The 15,616-nt window shown below is 40.3% G+C and overlaps 1 protein-coding gene across 2 annotated transcripts in view; it reads left to right on the top strand.

The window, feature by feature from the left end:
- The window catches only part of TTC6 (tetratricopeptide repeat domain 6), a 166,833-nt gene extending 152,888 nt beyond the window's left edge, over positions 1 to 13,945 (top strand). For both annotated transcript variants that reach the window (XM_075926901.2, XM_075926899.2), the window contains exons 27-32: positions 2,469 to 2,542; positions 6,739 to 6,949; positions 8,115 to 8,267; positions 8,485 to 8,655; positions 10,543 to 10,768; positions 13,487 to 13,945. In XM_075926901.2, coding sequence (XP_075783016.2) covers positions 2,469 to 2,542; positions 6,739 to 6,949; positions 8,115 to 8,267; positions 8,485 to 8,655; positions 10,543 to 10,768; positions 13,487 to 13,623 — 972 coding nt within the window. In that variant the 3' untranslated portion in view covers positions 13,624 to 13,945. The remainder of the gene's footprint in view (positions 1 to 2,468; positions 2,543 to 6,738; positions 6,950 to 8,114; positions 8,268 to 8,484; positions 8,656 to 10,542; positions 10,769 to 13,486) is intronic.
- The last annotated feature ends 1,671 nt before the right edge of the window (positions 13,946 to 15,616 follow it).

The raw sequence follows: 15,616 nt of genomic DNA, 5'->3' as shown, positions 1-15,616 counted from the left end.
GACTATATAAAACCTACTTCCCCTTGCAAAGACTTAAACTACTTCCTTATTATAAAATAAAATTTAGGGGTGTTGATTAATCATAATTTACTCAAGCAATTAACTCGAAAATTAATTCTGATTAAAAAAATAATTGTGATTAATCATTCTGTTAAATAATAAAATACCAGTTGAAAGTTATTAAATACTTTGTATTTTTCTACATTTTCAAATATATTGATTTCAATTATGACAAAATACAAAAAATACAGTGCTCACTTTATATTATTTTTATTACAAATATTTGCACTGTAAAAAATAAACAGAAGAAATAGCATTTTCCAGTTCACCTAATACTGTAATACACTCTGGATATGTCTACACTACCCCGCTAGTTCGAACTAGCGGGGGTAATGTAGTCATCCGCACTTGCAAATGAAGCCCGGGATTTGAATTTCCCGGGCTTCATTTGCATGAAGCCGGCCAGCGCCATTTTTAAATGCCGGCTAGTTCGGACTCCGTGAGGCGTACAGCTAGTTTGGATTAGAAGCCTAATCCGAACTAGCTAGTCCGTGCTGTGTGTAGCCGCGTGGCATGGAGTCTGAACTAGCCGGCATTTAAAAATGGCGCTGGCCGGATTCATGCAAATGAAGCCCGGGAAATTCAAATCCCGGGCTTCATTTGCAAGTGCGGATGACTATATTACCCCCGCTAGTTCGAACTAGCGGGGTAGCGTAGACATACCCTCTGTCATGATTATGAGGGTTAGCCAGCAGCCTGGGGATTAAGGGGTTAACTACACCTAGCCAGGTGGAGTGACCAGTAGGAATGTAGGTGGGAATTTCAAACTGGGACAAAGGAATTTGGGTTTTTCTTTTCTCCCTTTTGTCTCTGTGAGTGAGTTCTCTGCAGCTACAGAGAGGGACAAGCATGTCTCTCTCTCCAAGACACCATTCTTCATTTTCTGTAAGTATGGTAAAGTTTAGGTAGTTTCGTTGGGCTTTATTGTTTTAAGGGTTGGGTATGGGATCTGAGATCTGGCACTGCTTAAAAGATGTTTTGGCTTTTCTTTGTAACTAAGTTCTAGGCCCATGGAGTTTCTCCATGAGTATATTTTGTTACCTCCCTATCTAGTCATTATGTTACAACAGGAATATTGTTGTAATAATAAAAGTTCTTTCTTTTCTTTTTATTAACCTGGCATTGGTTAATTGTATGCCTTAATTTTTATTTTAGGGATGAGATTTCCCAAATGATCTTTCCCCTGATTTCTTTATCAACATTTGGGTGGTGGCAGCGGAAGTTTTATTCCCAAGATCTAGGTTTTTAAGATTCTGGGGGAAGTTTTATACCAAAGCCTGGTAGATAAGGCATTGGGGTACACTTGCTGGTCCCCACTTCTGCATTTATCATGCCAGAGTGGGGAAGGAGCCATGACACACTCTCTGTATCATTAAAATTGTATATAATTCTACTTTTGTAGGTTCAAAAAATAGCTTCATTCCATAATAAAATAAAGTAAAACTTTAAAGCCTGCAAAGCTTCTTAGTCCTATTCCTTCTTCAGCCAATCACTCTAACCAACAAGTTTGGCTACAATTTGCAGGAGATAATACTGACTGCTTCTTGTTTACAACATCACCTGAATGTAAGAGCAAGTGTTCAGAATTTACTTGTTTACAAATACAGTAACAGAAGTGAATGAAGAGGTTAAGTATTTATTACTGATTTTTTTAAAATGAGATTATCAGAAAATAATGTACCATTTATTATGTACATTTAATTGCAATTAAATAGGTGTTTTTATAAAAAATACTGTAAGTAATATTGCACCCAGCGTCATAAGAAATACCCAGATACCAAGGCTGCATCTAGACTGGCAAGTTTTTCCGCAAAAGCAGCCGCTTTTTCAGAAAAACTTGCCAGCTGTCTACACTGGCCGCTTGAATTTGCGCAAGAACACGGACGATCTAATGTAAGATTGTCAGTGTTCTTGCGCAAATACTATGCTGCTCCTGTTCGGGAAAAAGCCCTCTTGCGCAAATGTATTTGCGCAAGAGGGCCAGTGTAGACAGGTAAAAACTGTTTTGCACAAAAAAGCCCCGATGGCGATCGGGGCTTTCTTGCGCAAAACCGCGTCTCGATTGGCATGGACGCTTTTCCGCAAAAAGTGCTTTTGCGGAAAAGCGTCTGTGCCAATCTAGGCACTCTTTTCCGCAAATGCTTTTAATGGAAAAACTTTTCTGTTAAAACCATTTGCGGAAAATCATGCCATTCTAGACGCAGCCCAAATGTATTATCTGATTAGAAATTCTGAACTTTAAGTATGGAATGGAAAACAGTGCATAAACTCTCCAATTTTACAGAAAACAAACTGTGTTCTTGTTTAGGTTTCATCCCCTTGTTGATATAAAATTGATTTGCTAAAGTTACATTATTGCAGTGAAACAAAAACAATACAAACATATATAACTGAATATATTTTTTCAGGACTTTAAAGAGGCTTCCTTGAGTGACCCAAGAAATAGTGAGATTTATCAAGCTATTGGAATCTGCTGTCACAGGTATGATATGTGGTTTGGTATGACATGGATAGAAGAAGTGAAATAAAGGAGGAGTTGGATGATATTCCAGTGTATCTTTTGTTAAAAATCCCACTGAAGACTGAGTAAGAGAAAAGGAAAAAGGCAAGGAAAAAAGTGAGATGAATAGGTATTTTTCAGATTTGCTATTGATGTCCCAGTCTCATATTAGCTAGCAATAAGATGTTCATAGCAGCAGAGAGGGGAAAAAAAGGCTAAAAACAGAAAAAGTAAAGTTAAGAAGACAACCAAGAGAGGAGAAATATAATGAAAGATGGAGAGGGTGTAGAAGAGAGCCAGTAATACCATCAATGGAGTGAGATTCTTAACCAACCTGCCAATAAGAATCATGGAGATTAAAAAAAAAAAGTGTGAAGAGAAAGCAATTGTATGATGGGATTACTTTGTGATAGTAGAGGGCAGGACTCAGCAGACCTGGGGCTCACTTCTGGTTTATATATTATGTTCCTAAAAGCTCATGCTTCAGATTTTCAGCAACCCGTCTGTGGGGTCAAGAAAGGACTCTCCCTTCTACTCCCAAACCCAATGTATTCCTTTTTCTTTTCTCTCTTTCCTTTGATGCATCAGGGATGGGCACTGCTGGGGATTAGACACTAATCGGGTTGGTCAGGGCTCTGAAGTGGACCAAATTCTTGCTTTCTCAGTTGCTTGGCTAGATAGTTCTTGCTCACATACTCCAGGTCTAATTAATTGCTATATATGGTGTTGGGAAGGAATTTTTCTCCAGGTCAAGTTAGTGATCTAGGTGGCTTTTTATCTTCTGTAGCATTTACGTTAAGGGTGGCCAATAATTTTAGATGTGGGGCCACTTCACAAATTTTTGAAGTGGCCCCAGATGTCTGCAGAAGGTGCAGGGCCAGGACGCTTTCTGTGCTCCCTGACCCAAAGACCCTTAATGGTGTGGGGGTGAAGTGAGAATGTGAAGTTTTTACCCTCCATCCGTTCTCAACAGCTGGCAGTTCCCTTTAGGTGCTGCACGCCCTTTGTAGGGTGGGGGAAGGGAGTGAGAGACTTTGTGCGTGCATTCCTTTGTGCCCCATCCTTTGTGCCCCACCCAGTCAGTCAGCTGCATGGAGCCCTGAGCCTCTGACTGGACCAGGCTGATTAATCACCTGTGAAGCTGTGCTGCTTCGCAGCTTACAGGGAACGCTGCTGCGTGCCACACCCCTGCACAGGTAGCAGCCATGTGCTCTAGAGACCCTTGTGCTTTGTAGCTGCCTGTTATTGAAACAGGCAGCTCCCACTGGCTGATTTCTGGCCAGAAACCAGCTTTGCCCCCTCTGGACTCACAGTTTTTGAAGAAAAACTGCCCCACAGCCGCATTTCTGAGCTGCATGCAGATGGAGCGAGGCAATTGGGGAGCCTGCCTGGGCTCCCCACAGCATCTGCATGCCTAATCCAGTGGCTTGTTGGGCTGGATGCAGCCCGCATGCCATATTTTGCCCAGGCCTGATCCTTTACTAATGAAAAACACATAAGACATCATGTGCTGGCTTTGAACAACAGCTCCAAAACCTTGCTTTAAAATTACTCATATTAGTACAATTGTATTGCCTCAAGGAGTGTCTATATTTCAAATTTTTGGCCCCAGATTTCCATGGTTGTTTACACTGTTTCAGTTCTGGTTTAGCAACAGTGGTAGACCTATTGTAGCCAGGGATCTAGATGGTAACCAATGTTTTAAGTATTGTATTATGTAACTGCCCAGCGCAGGTCTGTTCAACATGGAGCTTCAAAATGTTAGCTGATACCAGAAAACTACACCCTGCCATCAATCGAGCTGAAACTCTAGTGGCACCACTGCAGAATGAATTTTAGGAAATATTTCTTTTAGTGGACAAGAGTTAAGGACAAGGACAATATAATAATTGAAACATCTTTGGTAATCATACAATGAAAAGTTTTCCTGTGTGGCCTGCATTTTTTCCCTTTTACTTTTTCAGTTCTTAGAATTCGGAGAAGCATAATTTTGAAGTAGGCAGCAGTGGTTTCTAGTCATTTTCTTGTGGTTGCTAGGATGCAACATACCTTAGGCAGCACATGTGACTCATAAACAGTTTGTGCCTCTTGAGACTGGGGCATAGGGTTGCCAGGTGTCTGGTTTTCACACCCTCTGTCTGGTAGAAAAATTCAGAAAATACCGGACATGTGCAATGTCCAGTATTTCCTGGATTTCTGGCTGGGCACTGGATTTCTGGCTGCTCCCTGGCAGGGGCGGGGGAGTGACTGGGATGTGGGGCCTCGATTAGCACTGGGAGCCCTGTGGTCGCATGCAAGAACTGAGTGGGGTGGGGTGGGGGCAGTGGCTGGGACTCCCAGACACTCCCCTGCCCGGCTTCTGCGCACAGCCAGAGGCTCCCAGCACTAATTGCGGCCCCGCCTCCCAGCTGGGAGCCTCTGGTTGCGTGCAGAAGCCGGGCGGGGGGAAGTGGCTGGGAGCCACCTGCCCCTACATGGCTTCTACTAGCAACTAGAGGGAGTGTCTGCCAGGGGCACGGCCTGTTGGACTCTGGCTGCAGCCAGTGGCTGCACCCTCCCCCCCCCCCGCCAGCTCTGCTTCCCGCCTCCCTTCCTCCGGCCACCCCTCCTCACATGCAGCCCCCGTGGTCCCCGATCTGCCCCCAGCTCTGCTTCCCACCCCCCTTCCTCTCAGCCAGCCCTGTAGCCCCCACGAGCCCTGCCTCCTGCCCCCTTTCCTCCTGGCCAGCCCCGCAGCCCCTAACCCCCCCGCCACTCCCCTTCCTCCCGGCCAATCCTGCCTCCCTCTCCCTTCCTCCTGGCCAGCCCCGCCTCCCTCCCAGCCGGTCCCTTCCCCGCCCACAATCAAATGTGTCCGGTATTTTGCGGGGGGGTCTACCTGGTAGCCCTAAGTGGGGGGCATAATCAAAAGGGGAGGACAGGTAACTGCCCCATGTGTCTCCTCTACCCAGCAACCCCCACTGTCTTGTGCCCAGCTCAGGGCTGCCATCTTCCCAGTTAGGGTTTCCTGTGCAGGGTCGGGGAGGAGCTCTGTCCTTCTGTTATGCCTCCCCCCAAGCACAGTTGGTTGCTCTCCCTGGCAGTCAAGTCTAGGTGGGGAGCAGGATGGAACCATTTTGTACACAGTAGATGCTAGCTACATTAGGTTTTTGACTCTATGCTGTGTGTGGTTTCTTGAGCAGGAGCCTGCCTGAGGCGATACTTCACCTTGCCATGTGTACTGCCTCCCTGGACCCAGCTGCTGGGGACGGTGGCTGTGTGCGCAGAATAGGGTGTCCTAGTGCCCAGTTTTTGAACATACAAAAAGACACAGCACTTAACCCAGTATAGTTTAGAAATAGATCAAACAGTTCAGATATTTTTAATACATTGGGAAATTGTACTAGTTTGAGGTAGTGCAGATCAAATATCTGAAAGGCTTTGCATAAAAGGTTATCTGAGGAACAAAGGTTATCTGAGGAACAAGGTTATCTGAGGAACAAAGAGCCCCTAAATTAAATGGGAGTCTTTAATGGGCATTGGATCAGGATTAAAAACAGGGAGTCAGTTCCAAATTTTGACATGTTAACACGAAGAAGGGAAAGAGATGAAATTTTGAGAAAGATTAATGGAATTGGTGAGAATGAATCTGGGAGGAATAAAAAGAAATAGAAAGAAGGCTTATGTTTAAAGTAAATCCCTTATCTGAAACAGCTAAATCTGTCACAGACTGGATCATAGTGTTTGGTCTGGAAATTGGGCAATGTGAATAGTTTGGCTGGAAATCCAAACACGAACAAAACAAGCCACATTGGAATCTGCTGAATACAAACATTGGGGTGTAATTCTGGTTCCATTGAAGTCAACTGGAGATTTTTCCATTGACTTGATTGGGACAGGATGTCACCATTGTTGTTTACAAGTTCACAGACAAACTCATTGGCAGGTAAATGATCAAGAAAAGTACTGTGCTTGGAGAATTAATCATACTCATTTTTTAACCATTGTCCCTGAAAACCAAGATTAAAGTACTTTGTCGGGACAGTTTGGAGAAGTGTACACTGCTAATGCTGTGTATTTAGTACATGAAATAAGAACCTAAGTCTCTGGAGCTGTAAATCTGGCACCTATAATTAGAAATTAAAATTACTAATTTTTTAAAATAAAACACTGACCTTTAAATGTATATTTATTTTTAGACTTGAGCAGTTTGAAGAAGCTGTGAATTCATTTACCCAAGGGCTTAAATTAGATCCCTTTTTTCTGGATGCCTATGTTGCAAGAGGAAATTCATACATGGAGTATGGTCATGAAACTGGCAATACTAAAGCACAGAAAGACTTCCTGAAAGCAATGCATCTTAACCCAAAATGTGTAAAAGCCAGAATTTGCTTAGGATACAATTTACAGGTAATATCCTCTGACAGACAGAGGAGCATTTATTTTCATATATAAAATTGTTTAGTCCATACTCCACACAAAGAAATACCATAAAGTATTAGCATATTGTTCAGACAGATAAAATAACTTGTATCTGTGATAGAACCTATTTGGTGTTTCTCTGCTATTTTCCCCGTACTCACTTTCAGTGTTCTTTTCAATTAAAGGCTAGGTGGCAATTTACTTTGAAATTTGTCTGTGTTGCATCTTACTTGATTGGGGGATCGATCATTGAGTATGAAGAGACCTGATCTCCTTAGTTAGCCCAGAGAGAGAGAGTGGTATTGGTAATCATGTCCAGATGCCTTGTATACTATTGTAATAAACTCTCACTAGGCATTAGGTTGCTAAATAAAAAAATACCTAGATATTTTTGGTGAATCTATGTAAAAAGAAAATCTTGTATGTTAAATGAAATCAAAACAAAATGTATTAAGCCCTTCAAACAGGGCTTTTATGTGATGAAATCTGAAAACCATCTAGCTATACACAATCCAGCATTAGCAAAGTCATGTATGAAATGACATATTGGGTATTTTTCTCTTCTCTAATTTCCATGATTTTACAACATTGTTACTGTGCTGTTTTATACCTATTTGTCTAAAAGCTTTTCAACAAAGTTGTGAGTTAATTTCATGCCTGTGTAAATGAAAGACTAATTTTATCAGTCTGCATCAGACTTACTTGGGTAGGCCACATGCAGATTTCCTCACACAACTTTGCCAATATGTTTTAATTCTAATTAATTAATGTTTGCACTGTGCTTTATAAAGTACTGCCTTAAGTGCTGAATACTATCACCAATCTTCACAAGCAGCTCTTCTGCCAGTCAGTTATAGAAGGAAGTCTCTTTCAATAACAGAGTTCTGCTTCTGCTTAATGAATCCAAAAAGTGTGTGACTGTTTCTTAGGAAATCAGATAAGATTGCTAAACTTATTTGTACGTGGTCAAAATTCAAATCCATGTCTTCCAAGTTAGAATGTTAGTGCTCCCGTGAATCAGTAATTTGTGCACAAAAATAACTGAATGTGACCACATGGGACCATGTGATGTGCAGTTTTTCCATATTTTTGAAAATATGTCCACCTCCATGTGGTATACTTAATAATAGTCGTATGCTAAAACTTATTTTAGGCCTTTGGGAAGTTTCAGAAAGCTTGGAATCAGTTTACAGTTGCCATTGATATTGATCCAAAATGCCATGTTGCCTATGATGGACGAGCTGTGGTCTGTCTTCAGATGGGTGATACTTTTGCTGCATTTCAAGATATAAATGCGGCACTAAAGGTAAATGTTGTTTTTCAGTTTATTTATTAATATGTATGTGTCAATATTAGGCCACTGAGTAACACACATCAATGTAAAGAACTTTGTATGAAAAATGGGTTAGATTAGGTGGTGCTTTCTAGTTATATATATATTTCCTTTAAAAGAAAGAGTTGTATTATTAATGTAGAAATGTGGATTTCATTTAAATAAAAATGTGTATATTATAACATTTCAGCTCACTACCAGTGCTCAGCTGCTTACAAACCGGGGTGTCATTAATCAGTTTATGGGTCATTTAAATTGTTCAATGAAAGATTATCAGCAAGCAATTTCCATCAACCCTGGCTATGCTTTAGCCTATTTTAATGCAGCAAATATCTACTTTCATCACAGGCAGTTTGCACAGGTAGGTCTTATGTTCTATTTTCATATTATTCTCAAAACACTTAAGTAAGGAATAATATTAGTGATACAAATTAGTTTCTTGAAACTTTTTTTTTTGCTTACATCTTTTTACCTTTAATCAGTTAGTTGCACTCTGATAAGGTATGATTCCATATACTGTAGATGGGTAATACAAAATACTACTATATTCTGCTACTGTCACTTTTATCTGATGATCTCAAAGCGTTTCACAAATATTTATGAATCACAACAGGGATTTTACAAATGGAGGTAAAATCTTCAAAAATTCCTAAGTAAATTAGGAACCTAAATCTCACTGATATTCAGTAAGAATTAGGCTTCTAAATCAGCCAAGGGCTTCTGAAATTTTTGCCTGAAGATAAAGGCAAAGAGAAGTCAAACAATTATCATAACTTACACAGTAATTCGGTGACAAATAGAACGTAAATCTCTTGTCTGAAAGGCCTATGCTTTAACTACTAAGCTAGGTTTTCTCCTTGTTGTAATATCCTCAGTCTTGAAACACTCCCTTCTGCAGAAATACTCTAGAGAGAGTCTAAGGTTATCAAACAGTAAAGTTCCCCTTGCATTTTCCTAGTAAGCTCTTTGGGTGCATCTAGACTACATTGCTCCGTCGACGGAGCCATATAAAGTAGTTTACTCGACATAGTCAATGAAGCGGGGATTTAAATAATCCCCGCTTCATTAAAATAAAAATGGCCGCTGTGCCGTGCCGACAATCAGCTGATCCAGCACAGCACGGCAGTCTAGATGCAGCGCGGTCGACAAGGGAAGTCTTTGTCAACCGCTCCGGTATGCCTCGTATGGCTTCCCTTGTCGACTTCGCCGCATCTAGACTGCCACGCTGTGCCGGATCAGCTGATTGTTGGAACAGCATGGTTGCCTTTTTTATTTTGTTGAAGCGGGGATTATTTAAATCCCCGCTTCATTGACTGTCGAGTAAACTACTTTACATGGCTCCGTCGACGGAGCAATGTAGTCTAGATGCATCCTTTGAGGGCAACAACTACCATTTCATACTCTAGGTGCCATTTAACAGGCCTTGATATCCTTTTTTTTTTTTAATCTGGGGTGAAGGCTGCAGAACAGGAGTGGGGCCATGAGGGAAAAGTCAGAGCCAAGGCAGGGTAGATTGAAGGGAAGATGTTGAGCAGGGGACGGGATTTTGGGTCCCAGTTACTAGCCATTGGAAATGTGGCAACTCTAAGTTGGGAATGTATTCCTGATTGAAACCTCTGAGTGTTACCAAAATGCTACTAATAAATAATAGGAAGTCATTCTGTTAGGAAAGAGTGGGTGAATATTTCTTTAAGATCTTTGCAAAAGCCTTGCCATTCTTGCATAAATGCTGTGGTTTTCTGCTCTCTTGATTATTAACACAATACAAAATATATACAGCATTTCAGAAATTTACATGGTGCATCATGCCTTCATTTTATATAGTATCATGAGCTTTCATTGTAAAACCCACTTCATCAGATGATAAAGTGTGTTTTGCCCACAAAAGCTCATGATACTGTATATTTTTGTTAGTTTCCAAGGGTGCGTCTGCACAGCACCCTTACCTCAAAATAAGTTATGCAATTTGTGCTATGCAAATTGCATTGCTTATTTCTATCTTATTTCAAAATAGCTTATTTAGAAATTTAGCACTGTCTACACAGTGCCAAATTTCAAAATAAGGTGCTATTCTAAATATCCCTTAACTCTCGTGCAAGGGAATAGTCTCTTAAGACACAGAACAGCTATTCGGTATCTCGAACTATTTCCGCTGTGTAGACATAGCCTAAGGTGCCACAGGACTACTTGCTTTTAAAGTTACAGAATAACAAGGCTGCCCCTCTGATTCATTTTATATATTTCACAGGCCAGTTCCTACTATTCCAAGGCATTACAGCTTGACCCAAGGAATGAATCTGCAGTCCTGAATCGAGCTATTACAAATACATTATTACAAAAGATCGAAGAAGCCAAAGAAGATTTTGAGAAGGCAATTTGTCTCTGCCCTTTCTCTGCAGCAGTGTACTTTAACAGGGCAAACCTTTATAGAACATTAAAGCAGTACGAGCTAGCTGAAAAGGATATTTCAACAGGTACTTTTTGTTCAGGAAACCATCAAGATTGGTGACATAGTTTCAGTTATAAGAACAAATTATTTTGTCTCTATTTCCCAGTTCAGAAAGTATTAGCAACTATTTCCATTTATGCATTTAATATATTTAAGTTATAATTTCTTGACATTAAGATTGAAATGTGAGTTGTAATGAAAATGTCAGATAAAATTAATATTAATATTGTTGTTCTAATGAAAACTAAGTAGTAGAGCTGGGCAATTTATTGGCAAAAAAATCATTTTATGTGCCAAAAATACAGTTTAATATAATTAAGACAAACAGAAACTGTGAATTGGAGTTGAATATGACTAATGATTATGATCAGAAAAAAAACTTTTTTTTAAGTCTAATTGTCCCTTTTCATGGTTTTCAAACTTACAGATTTTTATTTTTTATTTTTAATCAAAGCCTTCTTTTTAATTTAGCTAGATATATTTAAAAATCCCTCCATAATTATTATAACTCAAACAAACCCAAAATGGAAAACAAAAAGCCAAAATATCTGTGGGGATTTGATTGGGGGGCAGTTGTTTTGATTTAAAAAAAATTCTGTTAGGGGTTGACCCAAAATAATCTTTCTGAGTTTAGCCACCAAACCAAAAACAATTCATTTATCTGTTTATTCCTAACTACTGATTAGGAAAAAAAGTGTGCTTATAGAAGCTGAAGATGTAGCAAAAGGAAAATGTAGCAAAAATATGTGTACTCATGCTAGACTTACAGATTCTGAGGCCATCTGTGTGTGCTAAGGGCACATGCAAACAGGGATGTACTTTGCTGGTTTGCACACATAAATGTGGGATTTGTGAAACTTATAATAAAATGAATTTAAAAAAAATCTCCATCTGTAGTAGCTAAAGCAGTAGTGACTAAGTAGGCAATAATGAACATTTCAGTACAATGCAGAACTTTTGAGTGATTATGACTTGCTCACAGAATTTACAAAACATTGTTCAGTACAAGGAATAGGTTCACTGGTTCCCAGAAAATAAAAACTATTATAAACCTTTATCCCGTCACTGTAATCAAACAAAAGCCTTTTATTAGTGTTCAAATCAGCTGAGACAAGATTTCCCCCTTTCAATTTCCAGCTATCACTACAATCATTGCTCTTACCTTTCCTCTTCTACCACCCCAGATTCAACTGCTGAGCTTCCAAAACCATGATCAGGTTGTTTAAAAATTCCCAGGATGAAGTTTTTTCATTGGATTTTGATAGCAAAGTCCTTGAGTCACATCCCTATACAAACTAAAGTATCATTGTTATGCTGCTGTCTGTACCATGAACCAAGTAATAGTTGATTGCCAATGCAACATTTTCTTCACCATTAATAAATATGATAAAATGTTCCTGACAAGTTAACTACAGGCAGTCCCTGAGTTATGTGGATCCAACTTACGTCAGATCCCTACATACGAAAGGGGCTTTTCTCGCCGTGGAGGACGCGGGCGGTGGGACCGCCCAGACGCGCAACGGTTCCGCCACCCACGTCCTCCGCGGTGAGAAAAGCTGCTCCATGTCTCCCTGGTCTGCTGGGGGGGGGGACCCCCAGCAGACCAGGGAGACGCGGAGCAAAGCCGTGGAGAACGCGGGCGGTGGGACTGCAGCGTGTCTCGGCGGTCCCGCCGCCCGCGTCTCCCTGGTCTGCTGGAGGGAGGGGGGGGCGCAGCTAGTGCGTCCCCTCACCCCCTCAGCAGACCAGCCTTTTCTTGTCATGGAGGACGCGGGCGGCGGGACCATGGTGCGTCTGGGCGGTCCCACCGCCCGCGTCCTCCGCGGCAAGAAAAACCGCTCCGCGTCTGCCTGGTCTGCTGGGGGGTGGCGGGGCGCAGCTAGTGCGTTCCCCCCCCCCCCCCAGCATACCAGGCTTTTCTCTCCGACGCCTGGGGTAGAGCAGCTGGGGCGCTGCCGGGTTGGTCCCCGCAGCACCGAGGCCGGTGCTGCGGGGACCTACCTGGCAGCGCCCCAGCTGCTCTGTCCCAGGCGTCCAGATTCAGCCGCTGTTGAAACTGATCAGCGGCTGATTCCAGGAAGCCCGGGGCAGAGCAGCTCTGCCCCGGGCTTCCTGTAGTCAGCCGCTGGTCAGTTTCAACAGCAGCTGAATCTGGACGCCAGTTCCGACTTACATACAAATTCAACTTAAGAACAAACCTACAGTCCCTATCTTGTACGTAATCCGGGGACTGCCTGTACTTACACTTTCATAAAATTAAGACAAACTTACATTGTAAGTATGATTTGAATAAAAATGTATAATTTCTTATCTTCATTGTTATGTTTTTCCATTAAAACTAGATTTTCATGAGTAGTACTGATGATTCTGAGACAATGAACATTGCTGGTACCAAGGAATAGAATGATAATGGCTTTCTGCTCCTTGATTTTTGTTTTAGTGTTAACTTGGTTTGGGAGCCAGAATGTGGCTTCTGATGCTTCAGCAGTTGTTAGAATCATACTTATAAACATGCCATGATGGTATCTGACATCAAAAAGAGTGTGAAAAGGAGACATGAGAGTGTAAATATCGTAACAAAATTACTTAGCTTTCCAGTATACAAATAATATGAATTTCCTATTGAGAGCATGTGGTTTTGTCACAACTTTCAAATGGGCTTTTAGCAAGTGTTGTTTTTTATAATCATCATCATCATCTTTTGAAATTTAAATACTTTAACATTTATTTTTCATTTTTACAGCACTGTCCATTCAACCTAATGACGCTTTGATGTATAAACTTAGAGCTGATGTTCGTGGTAAAATGGGTTTCAGTGAAGAAGCTATTGCTGATTACAAACAAGCAATCAGCATTCAAGAAATGATCGATGCAATGTGAAAAGATTCCAGTTCCTGCAAAACATGATAACCAGTTAGGTCTATTTATAGAGATTTATCTTATTTTAAATGAGAGATACTTGTTTAATATCTCAAATACTATTTAGAAAAATGTATTATGTTAGCAATAGGCTTGGTACAAAAGGTTAGTTTTGTCTATGAGAAAAATATTGTTATTCCTGTAATAACTCGTTTTCATTTTTAGATGAACTTCTGCACATATGTTATCTTCCTGCATAACTTCTTGCTTAATTCAGTGCAAAATTAAACCAAGCTATATAAGAAGAGAATGTTAACATTAAATATGTAATTTCACAAAGTCAACCTCAGATTTTCTTTATTCAGTCACACCAAATGGCAGCTGGAGAATGAAACAGGGACAAGAGAATAAATATAAATGTGGAAGGCCTCATCTTCATTAATTGTAATAGAGGAGGGAGCAAGCACCACGAAACATCAGTTATTTTCTCAGGTCCAATGTGATATTAAATGGCAAAGTAACCAATATTTAGAATTGGCTTATTTTTGTCCAATTCTTATTCTTCTCCTCCTATTTCAGTGAGAGAGAATACCTGAGCCTTTGTTGATTTCAGATCTTTTCTACCTTAGGCTAATATGGTCCACTTGCCATCTCTTAGGCCTCTTACATGTTTGCCCGAGAGTTGTCCCCTTTGAGCTTTTTACTGACACTGGACACCATCTATAAATTGTGATAAAACTTACAAACTGCACTTGTTAAATTTACAGTTTTTAACTTGCTGTTCTTTCTCTACACTAACTTAAAAATAGGCCTTCAGGATGCTGATGATAATCTATACAGACCTATCACAATCTTGTATATAGTTAAAAGGTGAGAGAACACAACAGCAACAGCAGTAGGATAACTGCTGCATCTCAATGAGGGTAGTGATGTCTGACTGCCATTCAGCAAATGGGCAGCAGGAGAAAGCGGAGAAATATATCCTTTCCTTCCCCAACCCCATTCCCACACAAGCAGTTTCTATGTGCATTATGGGCAGGGACACTGTGTGCAAAGTTCAAGAGCATCCAAGCCAGGCCCTCCTTTCCTCAGGGCCCAGGGATTATCTATCCCCTGCCAATTGACTCAAGCATCCCCCAATTTAAATATAAAATATAAAAAAATGGACAAGAAATAAATTTCACTTAAATACATTATACTAGGCATGCACTAGTACATTTCTTCAAAGTGAATTAAATAATAGATCACTATATTGGATTTTGAACCTTAAGAACGAGATTTAGAAGTTAGTTGAACAGAATTTTGCTTTGATCATGTTCATTGAAATTTGAAACTTAGGTATAATGAAATATCAACAGAAATAAAAAACAGTCAACCCTAAACCTCATACACTGAAACTATAAAATGTGGTCCATATCTAGTTATAATGTACCACTATATTCTATACAGCTAGGCACTCAGATATTACCATGCGGTGGATGGGATAAGAATCTTTGTTGAACGGAATAGAAATAAAACATTTGTTCAACCGGAAAACTTTAAGCAATTTCACAAGATTGAGTGGAGGTGAATTTTCAATGACGCAAATGGTAGTGAGGCACCTTATTCTCATTGATAGTCTTTGGGAGTTATGCATTTAAACCCCTTACTCGAAAAGTGCTATCAATTTTCCTTGTGAAACATGAATGAAGAAGGGAGCGTTTATGGTGAAGCTGATGATAAAATGCTAGTTCATGATTATAATTACATAGTCTTCTGTATGCAAAATAAATCACTCAATGGCAAGGAAATAATTTACATTAACATTCATAATAAGAAAAAAATAATTGACGAAACTTGAATTTATTATTTAATGGGTCACACAGTTCCATTTTCATTTCCTGACAACTCCCTATAGGTTTTTCATTGTTGACGCCACGGTAAAAAAGTCAAAACTACATTGCCTGAGACATTCCCTTTTTTGAATATGACATACAATGCTATTCACCACTTATGTCTACATAGAGCTTTTTTA

The sequence above is a fragment of the Pelodiscus sinensis genome, chromosome 5, assembly GCF_052426305.1.
Source record: "Pelodiscus sinensis isolate ZL-2025 chromosome 5, ASM5242630v1, whole genome shotgun sequence".
NCBI classification, from domain to species: Eukaryota; Metazoa; Chordata; order Testudines; family Trionychidae; genus Pelodiscus; species Pelodiscus sinensis.
The sequence above is the reverse complement of the archived record's forward strand: the minus strand, read 5'-3'. Positions and strand labels throughout refer to the sequence as shown.